The following is a 13,075-nucleotide window of genomic DNA, read 5'->3' on the forward strand; positions in this document are numbered from 1 at the left end:
TGTAGTAACTGTTAAATGAGAAACTATTTTGTTCTGTAAGCCTTCATCTTAAGTGAGAAGAACAGCACAATTGGAAGGGCGTAGTCAATGTCACTGAACTGTGCATGTAGAAATTTTTAAAATGGTGTATCTTTAGCTATGTGTATTTTCACCAAAGAAAAAAAGGTAGAGAAGTTAGAGGGTTGACACGTCGTGGGGTTGTTAACCAATGTCATAAAACAATATGTGTACTACTGTTTCATGAGAAACTATTCGTTCTGTAAGCCTTCACCTGAAGTACAATAAAAAAAAAGTGTGGCCCATGGGCCTGCAGACTCAGCATCCCTGGGAGAGACTAGAAATGCAGACTCTTAGGCCCTACCCCAGACCTACTGAATCAGAACCTGCATTTTTACAGGATCCCCCATGCTCATTCAACCTTCAGAAGCCCCTGTTTAAATCATACATTAGAGGCAGGTGTTTTAAAATCATTCCAAATTAAAACAAAGAATTTTAGCCAGAAACCAGAGCCATTCGTTGGGATTTAAAACAAACATGAGTCGGAATTAACTTGACAGCAATGGGCAGGTGGTGGTAAGACAAACATGCCGTCTACTGAAATAAAACATATTGATTTGATTACTATTAAAATCTACTTTCATCAGAGAGGAAATGTTTTATAATTCCATAAACATGAACACTTTTAAAAGAAGCAACATATAAGTAACTTAATCATATGCAAAAGTTCCATTAGGGAAAGATGTAAAAATCAGGACTTGAAACCGCCTAACAGAACCAACGGAACCCCTGCTAAGAAACCAGGCCCACTGGATCTTATCACACACAATCCCTTTTGGAGGTACAGCAGCTGGTGGGGAGACTGGGGGTGATCTGGGCCGTTTTCTCTGTAGCTGCTATAGGGTCCAATTCACTCCCAGCATTCGGAAGCTAAAGACCAGGTGTGCCGACAGTATAAACCCCTTGATTCTGCAGATTTTGTTTATCCCTGCTCTTCTTGTCCTTATTTATATGGACTGTAACTGTGAACAGCTTATACAACATCTACCCCTAAGAACAGGTGGGATAACAAGACAAGAGAAAATCAAAGTGGGCATAACCACCACCTGCTGTCGAATTCATTCTGACTCATGGCGACCCCACGTGTGTCAGAGTAGAACTGTGTTCCATAGGGTTTACAATGGCTGGTTTTTGGGGAAGTAGATTGCCAGGCCTTTCTTCCAAAATACCTCTGGGTAGACTCTTACCTCCAACCTTTCAGTTAGCAGTCGAGCATGTTAACTCTTTGTGCCACCCAGAAACTCCAAAGCAGGTACATCATGTCACAATGACACAAAACCAAAGGAAGAACAATGACCGTACCTGGCATTTATGAGCTGAAAGTTTAAAGTGGTCTCACAGAGAGTTCCCTATTTAATTGTTACTGCAAGGACAGAAGGGTAGGAATACTGCTCTGTTTTAAGGATGATAAAAATGAGACCAAAACAAGGGGGGGTGACTTGTCCAAAGACAAACAGCCACTATACTGCCAGGATGCTTCACTGCCTTCATGCTGAAACTCTCGGTTTCTTCTCCAAGATGATCCAAACCATAGAACAAAGCAATGCAGCCCTGGGCTGATGAAGAACTCCTTCCTTGTGGAATATACCTGTTTATGGCATGGATGGGAGGCGGCGGGGCACAGGACAGCCGCGCGCAGGCGTAGTAGTCACCGATAGACTCGATGATGCTGGCGACGACCGCGCTGAGCATGCCAATGACGCCAGCGGCAGAGACGGTGGGCAGGCCCCACTGAACTGAGAAAGGGAAGCAACACCAAGTCCTCATTACTTTTCTGAGAGGGGCATGCACGAGTTACCAAGACGTCAAGAAGGGTCATTCGTTACGTCAGCTGGCTGTCTCCACAGAAGCTTGTGGAGACTCTTTTTATTTTTAAATCTAAATCCTCAATGCACCAGACGCCTGGGAATGGTTACTGAGGCAGATGAAGGTGGCTGTAATGAGGACTAATCTGCTATGTCTCTATTGAAAAAAACAGATTGCTTGGCAGCTGCTTCTCTACCTGCCCCAAAGTCACACTGGGTGTCTACTAAATTACAATTTAACATGGCTTGCTGCTGCGGTGGGAGGGAAAATTGTATGAGAGGGGTTTACAGCCTTGCTTTGCAAAGCCTGATGCAAAATAACGGTGCTCTTGCTCATGGGACAGCAGCAAACGAAAAAGCCATGAAAAATCATTTAAAAAAACAAAACAAAACCAGCTACATTTAAATCTCAACTCTAAGCAAGGTGCAAAGATGGACAAGTGTTCTCTAATGTAACATGATACTTTTTTTAAAGTACACTGTATCATGGAAAATGAAATAGTTTCATTTAAGAAAGCAAAGAGGTCTCATGTAGCCTTATTTGAGTATCTGGATTTACTTGATTCTTCACTCGTTTTTTTTTCCTTTAAAAGTACACCTATTTTGACATTGAAAGCCATAACTCTTATTGAACAAAAATAGCACGAGGAACTTTCATTGTCAGAATGAACAGATAACAGTACCTGTACCTTCTTGCTTTGAACCATTATTTACAACACAGCACTAAATATAAAACACGGTGGGAAAGAGAAAGATAGGTAAAACACACTGTCATGCAAGAGTCAACTTAAAATTAGGACACGTTGAAAGATCTAGTAACAGTGTAATGGCTAAACTTCAAATATAGACAACTCAAGTTACGTCACAAGAGCGCCCAGGTTAGAGTTCAGGAAAAGGTGAAGTCAGTGGCTGTGGCTGGAATGCCCAGGGAAGGGTTCGAGGAGGAGGTGGGGATGGAGCTGCCCCTGGATGGAGGGGGATGGAGAGGAGGAGCTGAGTGGAGAGGGCGTCTTGAGCACGCATCGGCCTGGGCATCAGCAGATGGGCAGGGCCAGGGGCAGAGGGAGAGTGGTGTCAGCAGAAGGGGCCAGCCCCATGGGAGGAAGCAGATGCTCGTGCAGGGGTTGTGGGGGGCAGGTTTATGAATGGCCTGATGAGCCCCAAGAGGGGATTGGCCTTTGTCTCACAGGGAACAGGAAGTAACCGTGGGTTTCGGAAGAGAAAGATGACATGCAAAGCAAGATGAGCAGAGATGTCTGCTTCCTCCCACCAAGGGCTATTTTACCTGGTGGGAGCAGTGGGAGGATTAGGAGGCAGCCCTTTGTCAGAGGTGCAGGCCCCCTACAAGGGCTGGGCAGGCTCTGTGCCCACCAGCAACATGCCAGCTCACCACCTAAGCTTGGCATTGGTTTAAATGGATTTTCTAGTTCAGATGTCTTCCTTATCAAGCATCAATCTGTGTTTTCTAAATAACCTTTTATACTGTTAGCACTGTGGTCACATTTTACTGAGCTGATTTTGTTAAGCGTCCTTTTTATTTTGTTTTGCCATTTACTATTTTCCGTAAATTGCCTTTTATTTTCTCAGTCTCCTTACTCTTATGTAATTTTCCTAACTGTAGTTAATTTTGATATTTGAAATCCTTATTCCATTGATTTCCACATTTTAAATTTATAATTTTAATTTCTGATCCATTTTCCATCACATATTTTTTACTAAATCTTGTGGCTTCCAACTTTTTATCTTAAATCTGTATTTCATCTCTCATTTTAATGTGAACCCTTGTTTTGTTAATTTACAGCAGGGTTTCTCTACCTCAGCACCACTGATACTTTGAACCATAAATCTAAATTTCGCTCCAGCAATCTGTATTTTTATTAACCAACCCAGGTAATTCTTAGCACACTGCACACTGAGAACCACTGCTCTAGCTATCTGAAAACCTGTCTCTGGAGTAAGGCAAATTGCAGAGACTACACAAGTCCACACCCCTTTGGCTCTCAGGTGGCATGTTGTCAAGTGGAGCTTTGGCAATACCCCAGCTTGCAGCAGTAAGGGTGTCCTGGCCTGCGGCTGACGCCACATCCACTAAGCTGTGACTGCTCACATCAGCCCCGTGAGGCCCCTGGGGGAAGTGTCTCTGGTCTCAGTCACATGAACAGCTGCTTCTCCTGACAACCCACTGTGTCCCTGTTTGTGCTCAGAGCCCGCCCCCCCGGTAGCTACGTCCACAAGCAGAGGCCCACCCTGTGCATCTGCACGAGGGCATCCTCCTACCTACCCTCCCGTGCACCGCCTGACTTCCTCATTGATTTACTTTTCATCTCATTTTTTTTCATTGTGATAAAATACACACAACACAAACTGTGCCGTTTTAACCATTTTCAAATGTACAACCCAGGGACGTTAACCTCACTCGTAATGCTGTTCAGCCATTGCCGTGACTTGTTTCCAAAACTTCCACCACCTCAAACAGAATAATCTCATTTTATCTCGAGTTACCTGTTTATGAGCCATCTTAAACCCTTTTTGGGAAAAAGGACAGGGGTACATAAATTCATACTTAGACCACACAATCTGATGAGAATGTTATTTTAGAAAGTCTGAACATTTTAAGTTTTGTAAGCGTGGAACCAGGAGGAACGACTGCCAACATCCCCATCATTCAATACATTTAGAGCAGTCGTTCTTTGACCCAAGCTTAACATTCTCACCCTTTCCCGCTTTTCCTCCTCATCGTTATAAAATGTGAAAACATGATCGCTAAACCAGGGAATAAACTGGCCCAACCTGACAAAACGCTGGCTTCAGTTCTAATAAAACCCAAATGCTGGGAACAGAGTCCTCAAGAGAACAACCAAGCATGTGAGAATCCACTGGGTTCATGCAAGTCACTTTGGGGTTGGGATCTAGGAAGTGGTACACGTGAAACCAGGTGACACTTCATCTGGGGATCTTATTCCTCTCTCCCAAGGGCTACCCAACACTTAAACTACAACTGAAGCTCCACCTTCGGCCCATCTGTGAGTATCAGTTTACCTGACAGCTGTGGCCTACTAAAAGAAAGATTATGGCTCCCCATTAAAAGATTACGTAAATTCCATCATGCTTGAGCAGTTCAGCTTGCTAATCTTCAGGACCCTCCCATTTGAGCCTTTAGCTCTGGTGGCCCGGGTGCCACGCAGCTCTAGACTTGCCTTTCTAAGCAGCTATCTTTAAATGTTGGTCAGCAGAGTTCAACCTTGGCAAGGGACCCCCTCGCCCAGGATTTGATCCTAGCAGAGCCAAAAGAGCCCACTAGTTAGTCTGAGAGGGAAGCTGCTGAGTCTCTGTGTTACTCACCGCCCTCTGGGAAAGGTGGTCCCTTTCCTGTTGTCTAATCCTCTAATGACCAGAATGGTGAGACCTTTAGGAGACATTCTGGGACAAAGAAGACTTTTCATGCTGCAAAGCCTTCGGCCAACTTCCAAGCCCTCTGAGTTGGGCCTTCCTGGTCTGCTAACTACTCTGGTCACCAGAATACTCACATGGGTATGGGACCTTGAACCATGGGGCTACCAGAAGCACGCCCTGCCTGGCGTCCGTGCGAGCGTAGAAGCCGTACTTTGTGCTGTCAGGAGGGAAGACATCCGTCACCGTGAAGATGAAGCAGAGCAGCCAAGACACGAGGATGGCCAGGATTATCTGAAGCGGTCAAGGGGAAAAGCTCAGTCAGGCCAACAGGGCTAGTGGTTACTGGCTAAACACACGCCTTCATGTGGTCTGATCATCCCACAACCCACCACCATCAGTACCGTGCAGAAAAAACAAGCCACGGATTTGCTGACAAGCTGTTCCTTGAAGGGAATCACATTTAAAGAGGGCATCTTTACGCAGTTTATGCATGTAAATTTACTTTAACCATTCCAAAGGCTGGCTGGTAAAATAAGAGTAACAGACACTATGTCACCAGAGACACGTGAAGTCAAATCTCACTTAGTCTCTGGGATGATGTGCCCCTTCGCAGGCACTGCTAAGAGGATGAGCTCCAATTTCAGAATGGGTATCTTTCCAGTTGGGAGTCATGATGGTTCGGGTGGTCATTAGTACCTTGATGATGTCCCCACACAGACACGGCCCCCACTTGAGGGCCTGATTCAAACCCTCCCATCACGTAACACTCTACGTGTGAACTAAAGGCAATTACTGTCAGCTAAAGAGCAGTCGAAAACTCACAGGGAACATTTTGAAAAGCTGTAACTTGTATGCGGTCCATCCTTTCTTGGATTTGTAGATGGGGAGAGGGAATTTAACATTTCTGGCATACTGAGAAAACAGTAATACTAGGAAAATTGTCCTGAGGAGAGAAAGAAAATAAATTAGGTTAAAGGGTGCATGTCTGTGTTTTAAAATAATACTGAAAGTTTCAACAGCAAAACTGTTCATTGGCCTAGAAAGCTGATAGTCCTCTTAAGTGCTATTTGGGAAATCATATCTTTTGAAATACTATTTTGAGGAAGATGTTAGAACTCTTTTACCTAGCATTTTGTAACACTGAAATGAAACTGCAAGATAAATGTTCTGGTTAAATTTTCCTTAACAGATAAGAACTCACTGAGAATGTAGACACTGATGGGTAAAGCTCATGCAATGATAAGGGAAAAGGACAAGATACCAGATATAATACGCTGCACAGAATAATTACAGCTCTGAGAGAAACAAACCAGGAAACCGTGGACACGCAGACACACACACACACACAGACACGCGCACACATGGACACAGGTGACAAGGACATGATCTAAAATGCTCCCAGGGACTAGCTTCGAGTGGTGATATGATCTATGACCGTTTTTCTACTTTGCTGAATTTTCTGGTTTACCTACAACGAGTGTAATTACTTTGAAAAAGCAAAAAGTAAACCTTCCATATTTAAGAAGCCTAGGTACAGCAGAATTCAGTATTAATAACAACATTCCCAGGTGTCTATAGCAGACGTCATGCTCAGGCCTTCACGTGCGTCACCTCAGCCTCCTGCGGGAACATCTACGGTCATCCCCAGATGACAGACAAAGCTTGTCGTCCAAGATCACACAGCCAGCAGTTTGCAGAGGGGGCTGGGCTCGGGGTCTCGCTCTAAAGCCTGAGCTACTTTCTTTGCTGCAGTGGTTGTAGAAGTGGGTGCCTGGACTGAGCTTCCCACTCCCGACCACCCCGGCACTGAGCGCTGGGGGAGGCAGAGGCGGCCGGGGGACTCCCTGCAGCGTGATCTGACATCTCCTCACCTGCCTGGTGCCCTGTGTGGCCACCAGGTGTGGAACTGCTTCCAGCCCCTGGATGGATTTACTCATCACCAAAGTAATCAAGGTGCACAAGCATGTCCAATCACCCAGTCACATGCTAATCATCCACGCAGGCTCCCTCTTCCACTTACAACCTGAGGTATAGTTGGCACAAAGAGTGGGTTCTCAGGCAAAGCTTGGCTTAATTGTTCCTTGGCACAGTTCCAATCGCTGAGATGGGATTATGAGCTCCATTGACAGCTTGTTAAGTGCAGCTTCACTATCACATTGCTAATGAGGTGCACACCGTGGTCTGGCCAGAGAGCTGACGTACGCTCTCCACAGGCCAGCCGCCCACTCAGGCGCTTCAGGGACCTGGTGACCCGTGGTCTCTATCCTGCACAAAGCACTTGGCCAGTACCAAGTCAAGAGGTTAAAAACACACAAAGTGCCCTACTTATTTCATTTCTCTGGAATAGTGGCATTTAACAAAAACCAACAGGACATCAAAGAATACTAAAACTAGAGTATTTTAAACCAAAGACCCACATAAAATCTTCATGTTCAAAAAAAAGGCTACTTATCTCAAAGTGAACACCACAAGATCCAAAAAGCCCAAGTCTGTTATTTTTGTTATCATTATTTCAAGTGACACTTCATCCCCACTGTTAACACCTGGAATGCCATTGTTCAGTTTTTAATGCACATTTAAAAAGGGATGGGGTATATGACATTCTAGAAAAGGCAAAACTATAGTGAACATAAAAAGATGCGAGGCTGCCAGGGAGTCAGGAGGAGAGAGGAAAGGATGAACAGGTGGAGCACAGGAGATTTTAGGGAAGTGAAGTTATTCTATAGAATACTGTAATGGTGGACACATGACATTAGTCATTTGTCAAAATCCGTAGTGTGGTATGACAGAGTGAGTCCTAATACAAACTATGGTCTTTAGTTAATAATAATGCATCAGTATTAATTCATCAATTATAACCAATGTACGACACCAATACAAGATGTTACTAATAGGGGCAACTATATGGGGGAGAGGAGCCATATGGGAACTCTATATACTTTCTGCTCAATTCTTCTGCAAGCCTGTAACTGCTCTAAAAAATAAAGTCTATTAATTATTTAAAAAAAAAAAAAAAAAAAGGAGAGGGGCATATAGAACTCAAGATAAACACCCAGATCTCAGACCTGAATCTGGCAACTCAAATTAGTAAGTGAATTAGGTAGATGAACACTATGTTTTCTTCCTGCTCTAAAACCTGTATACACTTCTATTTTTATCCTCAAATATACCTGTGAGGCAGGCAGGGCAGGCACCCCCATTACAGAGAAGCAGGAGCAGAAAACTAGGGGCACCCTCAATGAGACTGACACAATAGCTGCAACAATGACTCAAATAGACCAATAATCGTGAAGATGGCATGGAAGGGACCAGGCGAGTTCTGTTTATTCTATAGGGTTGCCATAAGTTGAAGTCAACTTATAGGCAACTAACTACAACAACTGGTTATTTGTGTTTCCTTTTTGCTAAATGGCTGCTTAGACTATGGCCTTGGTTCACTACTCTACTGGGAATCTCTCTTTTTAAAATTACTAAAAACCAAAAAACCCAAACCCACTGCTGTCGAGTTGATTCCAACTCACAGTGACCCTGAACAGAGTAGAGCTGCCCCCATAGGGTTTCCAAAGAGCAGCTGGTGGATTTGAACTGCTGACCTTCTGGTTAGCAGCCAGATGCTTAACCACTGTACCATCAAAAAAAAAAAAAAAAAAAAAACCAAACCCATTGCTGTCGAGTTGATTCCGACTCATAGCGGCCCTACAGGACAGAGTAGAACTGCCCTACAGAGTTTCCAAAGAGTGCCTGGTGGATTTGAACTGCCAACCTTTTGGTCAGTAGCTGCAGCTCTTAACCACTATACTACCAGGGTTTCCAACTGCATCACCAGGGCTCCTTAATTAGTGAAAGTCTTTATAAATCAGGGTCATCACCTTTATTGTGGAATTTGTTGTAAATATTTTCCCAGATTAGATTCATAATTTATAGTTTTGCTGGTTTTTCTGTATGAGTTTTAAATGCATAAGTAGTAAAATCTATTAATGTTTTTCTTTCCAATATCTGCTTTAAGAAAGATCTTCCCTGCCTTATGATTAAATAAATATTTTTCGAGGTTTTCTTCTAGTACATTTATGGTTTTATTTTCTATATTTAAGTCTTTAATTCAACTGAAATTGAAGCTACGAACCTAACCTTTTCCCAAATATTTAGTTTTTCCTATACAACTCTTCCAATATCTATTCCTGTCCCAGGACCACAGTTTATTACTTATTAATAAGCTCTGGCATGTATTTTAATTCCTATAAGGACAGGTCACCATTCCTTTCTCACTGACCTTTCTGCTATTGATCCCTATTATTGTATTTGCCTGTCTTATTATGTACTGGCTAGCATATCCAGAGCAATGGTAAATGATACTGGTGATCATAAACATGCCTATCTCAGTTCCTGATTTCAACAGGCAGGCCCAATTTAAGTCTCTTACCATTAAAGAATGAGGCATTTCAAAATCTCATTCATGAAAGATCCTTCTATTCCAACATTACTGGAAGTCTGCATCAGGGATACAGGCTGAATTTGACCAAGTGCATGTCTGGAAAACTGTTATCATGGTTCTAATTAATACAAACTTATTAATAAAAATGAACCATGAACCTACAATGGATTTTATTAATAAATTTTACCAAATTTAATCATTGTTGAAGTCCTGGAACAACGCATATGTGTGTTATTTTACACAGCCCCAGAAAGGAAAATGTTGGTCCACGGTTCTCCCTTTTGTATTAACTCTATATTGGCTGGGACGTTTCCCTTTTTTCTTCGTGTTCTAGAACAGGTGAGACAGTGCAGGAATTCTCTCTTCCTTGACATTTTAATACATTTATTATTTAACCAATTGGGCCCATGGCTTTTTTTAGGGATGAAGTCCTTTGGCAACGTTCTTGACTTTTCCCACAGTCGTGGGTTTGCTCGCACCTCCTGCTCCTTCCCTCTCGTATTCACAACACACTTTCTGGGCACTTACGCTGTAACAGATGTGAAGAGCACAGCTGACTTTCCAAGTATACCAAAGAAGAGTTTTTGAAAACTAAGAAACATGAGAGCAGAAATGAAAAGCTCAACAGGAGTAACAGATAAAGCTGAGGAAAATCAACATATGATACAGGGCAAGTCAGCACAACTGGACTAAACCAAAAGCTAAGAAGTTTCCTGACCTCAACCAAACACTTTGAGGGACAGAGTAGCTGGGGTTGGGGTCTGGGGACCATGGTTTTGGGGGACATCTAGGTCAACTGGCATAACAAAGTTTATTAAGAAAATGTTCTGCATCCCACTTTGGTGAGCGGCATCTGGGGTCTTAAAAGCTTGCGAGCAGCCATCTAAGATGTATCTATTGGTCCCATACCACCTGGAGCAAAGGAGAATGAAGAACACCAAAGACATAAGGAAAATATTAGCCCAAGAGGCAAAAGGGCCACATAAACCAGAGATTCCATCAGCCTGAGATCAGAAGAACTAGATGGTGCCTGGCTACCATCAATGACTGCTCTGACAGGGAACATGACAGGGAATCTCTGACGGAGCAGGAAAAAAGTGTGGAGCAGAACTCAAATTCACATAAAAAGACCAGACTTTATGATCTAACTGAGACTGGAGGAACCTCCGAAGCCATGCCCCCCGAACGCTCTGTTAACACAGAACTAAAACCATTCCTGAAGTCCACTCTTCAGACAAAGATTAGAGTGGACTATAAAACACAAAATAATATGCGTGAAGAGCGTGCTTCTTAGTTCAAGCAGATACATGAGATCAAATGGGCAGCTCCTGTCTGGAGGCAGCATGAGAAGGACGGAAAGGACAGGAACTGGTTGAACGGACACAAGAAACCAGGATGGAAAGGGTGAGTATGCTGTTACATTATAGGGATTGCAACTAATGTCACATAACAATATGTGTATAGATTTTTGTATGAGAAATTGAGCTGTAAATTTTCACCTAAAGCACAATAAAAAAGCTGGGGAAAACACCATGAAATAGAGAAAAAAGACAAAGAGATGGAAAAGCAGAGAGGAAATTAGAGAGAGTCTAAGGGAAGTTCTAGAAAGAGAGAAGGAATGGAGGAAGGAGTCCACGCAATAATCCAGGATCATTCCGAATGCCTGACTTTCTAGTGAGAAAAAGACCCAAGTGCTCAGGCCAAGAGATAAAAACAGACCCCCAACAGGCAGAGGGAGAAGCTTCCAGAATTCTAGCAGCGTCTCACTGGAGTTCCAGGAGAGGATACGGGAGAAGACCTTGAAGAGATAACTAAGCATTTTACAGGACTGAGAATTGACTGGAAGAAAGAGAGAAGCTGGAGACAGTCAGGAAGCGACGGCCGAGGGTAAGGCTTGATGAGAGTGGTGGCAGTGAAGACCTAGAGAGGTGAAGAGAATAAGGATTTATTCTGGAAGTAGAAGAGCGATGGGTTATACGTGGGGAACAAAGGAAAGGGAAGAATCGAGGGCGACTGTGGGGTTTCTGGCTTAAGCAACTGTGTGTGTGGTTGTGCCATTTACTGAAAAAGGAGATAGGAGAAGGAACCTGTTTAGAGAGCAGGAGGGAATCAAATGTTTGGGGCTTTTTTTCCTTTGAACTTTGAAGATGGCTTGGAAGTAGGAAGTAGAGAAGGCAGGTGGGGTACTATGAGTACTATGAGTACGGGGTACATCTGGGCCCACAGGTATGGGCTCCCATTTTAAATGTGGAAGTCACTAGCATAAAAGATGTCTGTTGATGGCGTGGACCAAATGAGACCTCCTAGGCCAAAGTACATGGAGGGCAGTGTACCCGCGGTCAAGTTCTGGGAGCCCCACTATTTAGAGGCGGGCTCTTTTGGAAAACCACTCATTAAGTTTTTCTTTTTTTTTTTTTTTTAACTTAGGGGCAAGGAGCATAGATTTGACTCCTTTTTAAATCCTCCCTCAATCTGTAGTTTATCCCCTCTGTACAGGCATACTTTCTTTTCTCATCTTGATTAGCCTTGCCAGGAGTTTGTCTATGTTGGTTTTTAGCAAAGGACCAAATTTTGGATTTATCACTTCTATTTGTCTCATATTTTCTGTATCTTTATTAACTCTTTCTCCCAGCTTTCATTAGGCTCATTTTTATCCCTGTTTGTCTAGCTTCTGGAGTTAAATTCTTCATGCACATTATGAATTTTCTCAAGAACAACTCTGACCGTTCTGTAAGTATAATCGGCGCTGTTACTGTCATCATTTTCTAAATGATCAGCAATTGAAGTTTCAATTTCCTCTCAAAGAGCTATTTCTAATAGTGTTTTTTAGCTTCTAAGTGGTTTGGGTTTTTGTTCATCCTTTTGTTGTTTGTTTCTAATTTTACTGCACTGTGGTAAATACAAACTTCTACTTTTTTGGAATTGATTGCAATTCACTGAATCAGCAGTCTTCATGCCGTCTATGCACCCATGCTGGGGTGGAGAATGTTTTTTATCAACTTTTGGTGAAATGAGAAAACTAAGAACAATCTTGGATATTTTCACATACATTACTTTAATTTGTAATGATATATGAATTACAACTATGCTATACTTCTGTTTATTTGTACGCCGTGTCCTAATACACAGAGGCACGACTGAGTGCCAAAGGCTAAGCTCCAGTCAGCTCACTTGGGTTTTGAAACCCATCCCGGCCACTTACTAGCTGTGTGACCCTGGGCAAGTAACTGCATCTTTGCACCTCAATTTCTTTAGGTGTTCAATGGGAATAACAGTAGTACTTAACTTACACTACATGCAATGAGTATTACACACAGTAAAGGGCTCAATAAATGCCACTTGTTATTAAATAACTACAGGATATTTCACAAAGTAAAACAGAAACAAC

At 42.9% G+C, this 13,075-nt stretch overlaps 1 protein-coding gene across 6 annotated transcripts in view; it reads right to left on the reverse strand.

Moving 5' to 3' along the window:
• The window catches only part of SLC23A2 (solute carrier family 23 member 2), a 125,586-nt gene that overhangs the window by 11,240 nt on the left and 101,271 nt on the right, over positions 1 to 13,075 (reverse strand). For all 6 annotated transcript variants that reach the window (XM_004383041.2, XM_023737530.1, XM_023737529.1 and 3 more), the window contains 3 exons: positions 6,078 to 6,198; positions 5,390 to 5,546; positions 1,646 to 1,793 (listed from right to left, as the gene is read on the reverse strand). In XM_004383041.2, the coding sequence (XP_004383098.1) occupies positions 1,646 to 1,793; positions 5,390 to 5,546; positions 6,078 to 6,198 (426 nt within the window). The remainder of the gene's footprint in view (positions 1 to 1,645; positions 1,794 to 5,389; positions 5,547 to 6,077; positions 6,199 to 13,075) is intronic.

Source organism: Trichechus manatus, unplaced genomic scaffold, assembly GCF_000243295.1.
Source record: "Trichechus manatus latirostris isolate Lorelei unplaced genomic scaffold, TriManLat1.0 scaffold00104, whole genome shotgun sequence".
Lineage (NCBI taxonomy): Eukaryota > Metazoa > Chordata > Mammalia > Sirenia > Trichechidae > Trichechus > Trichechus manatus.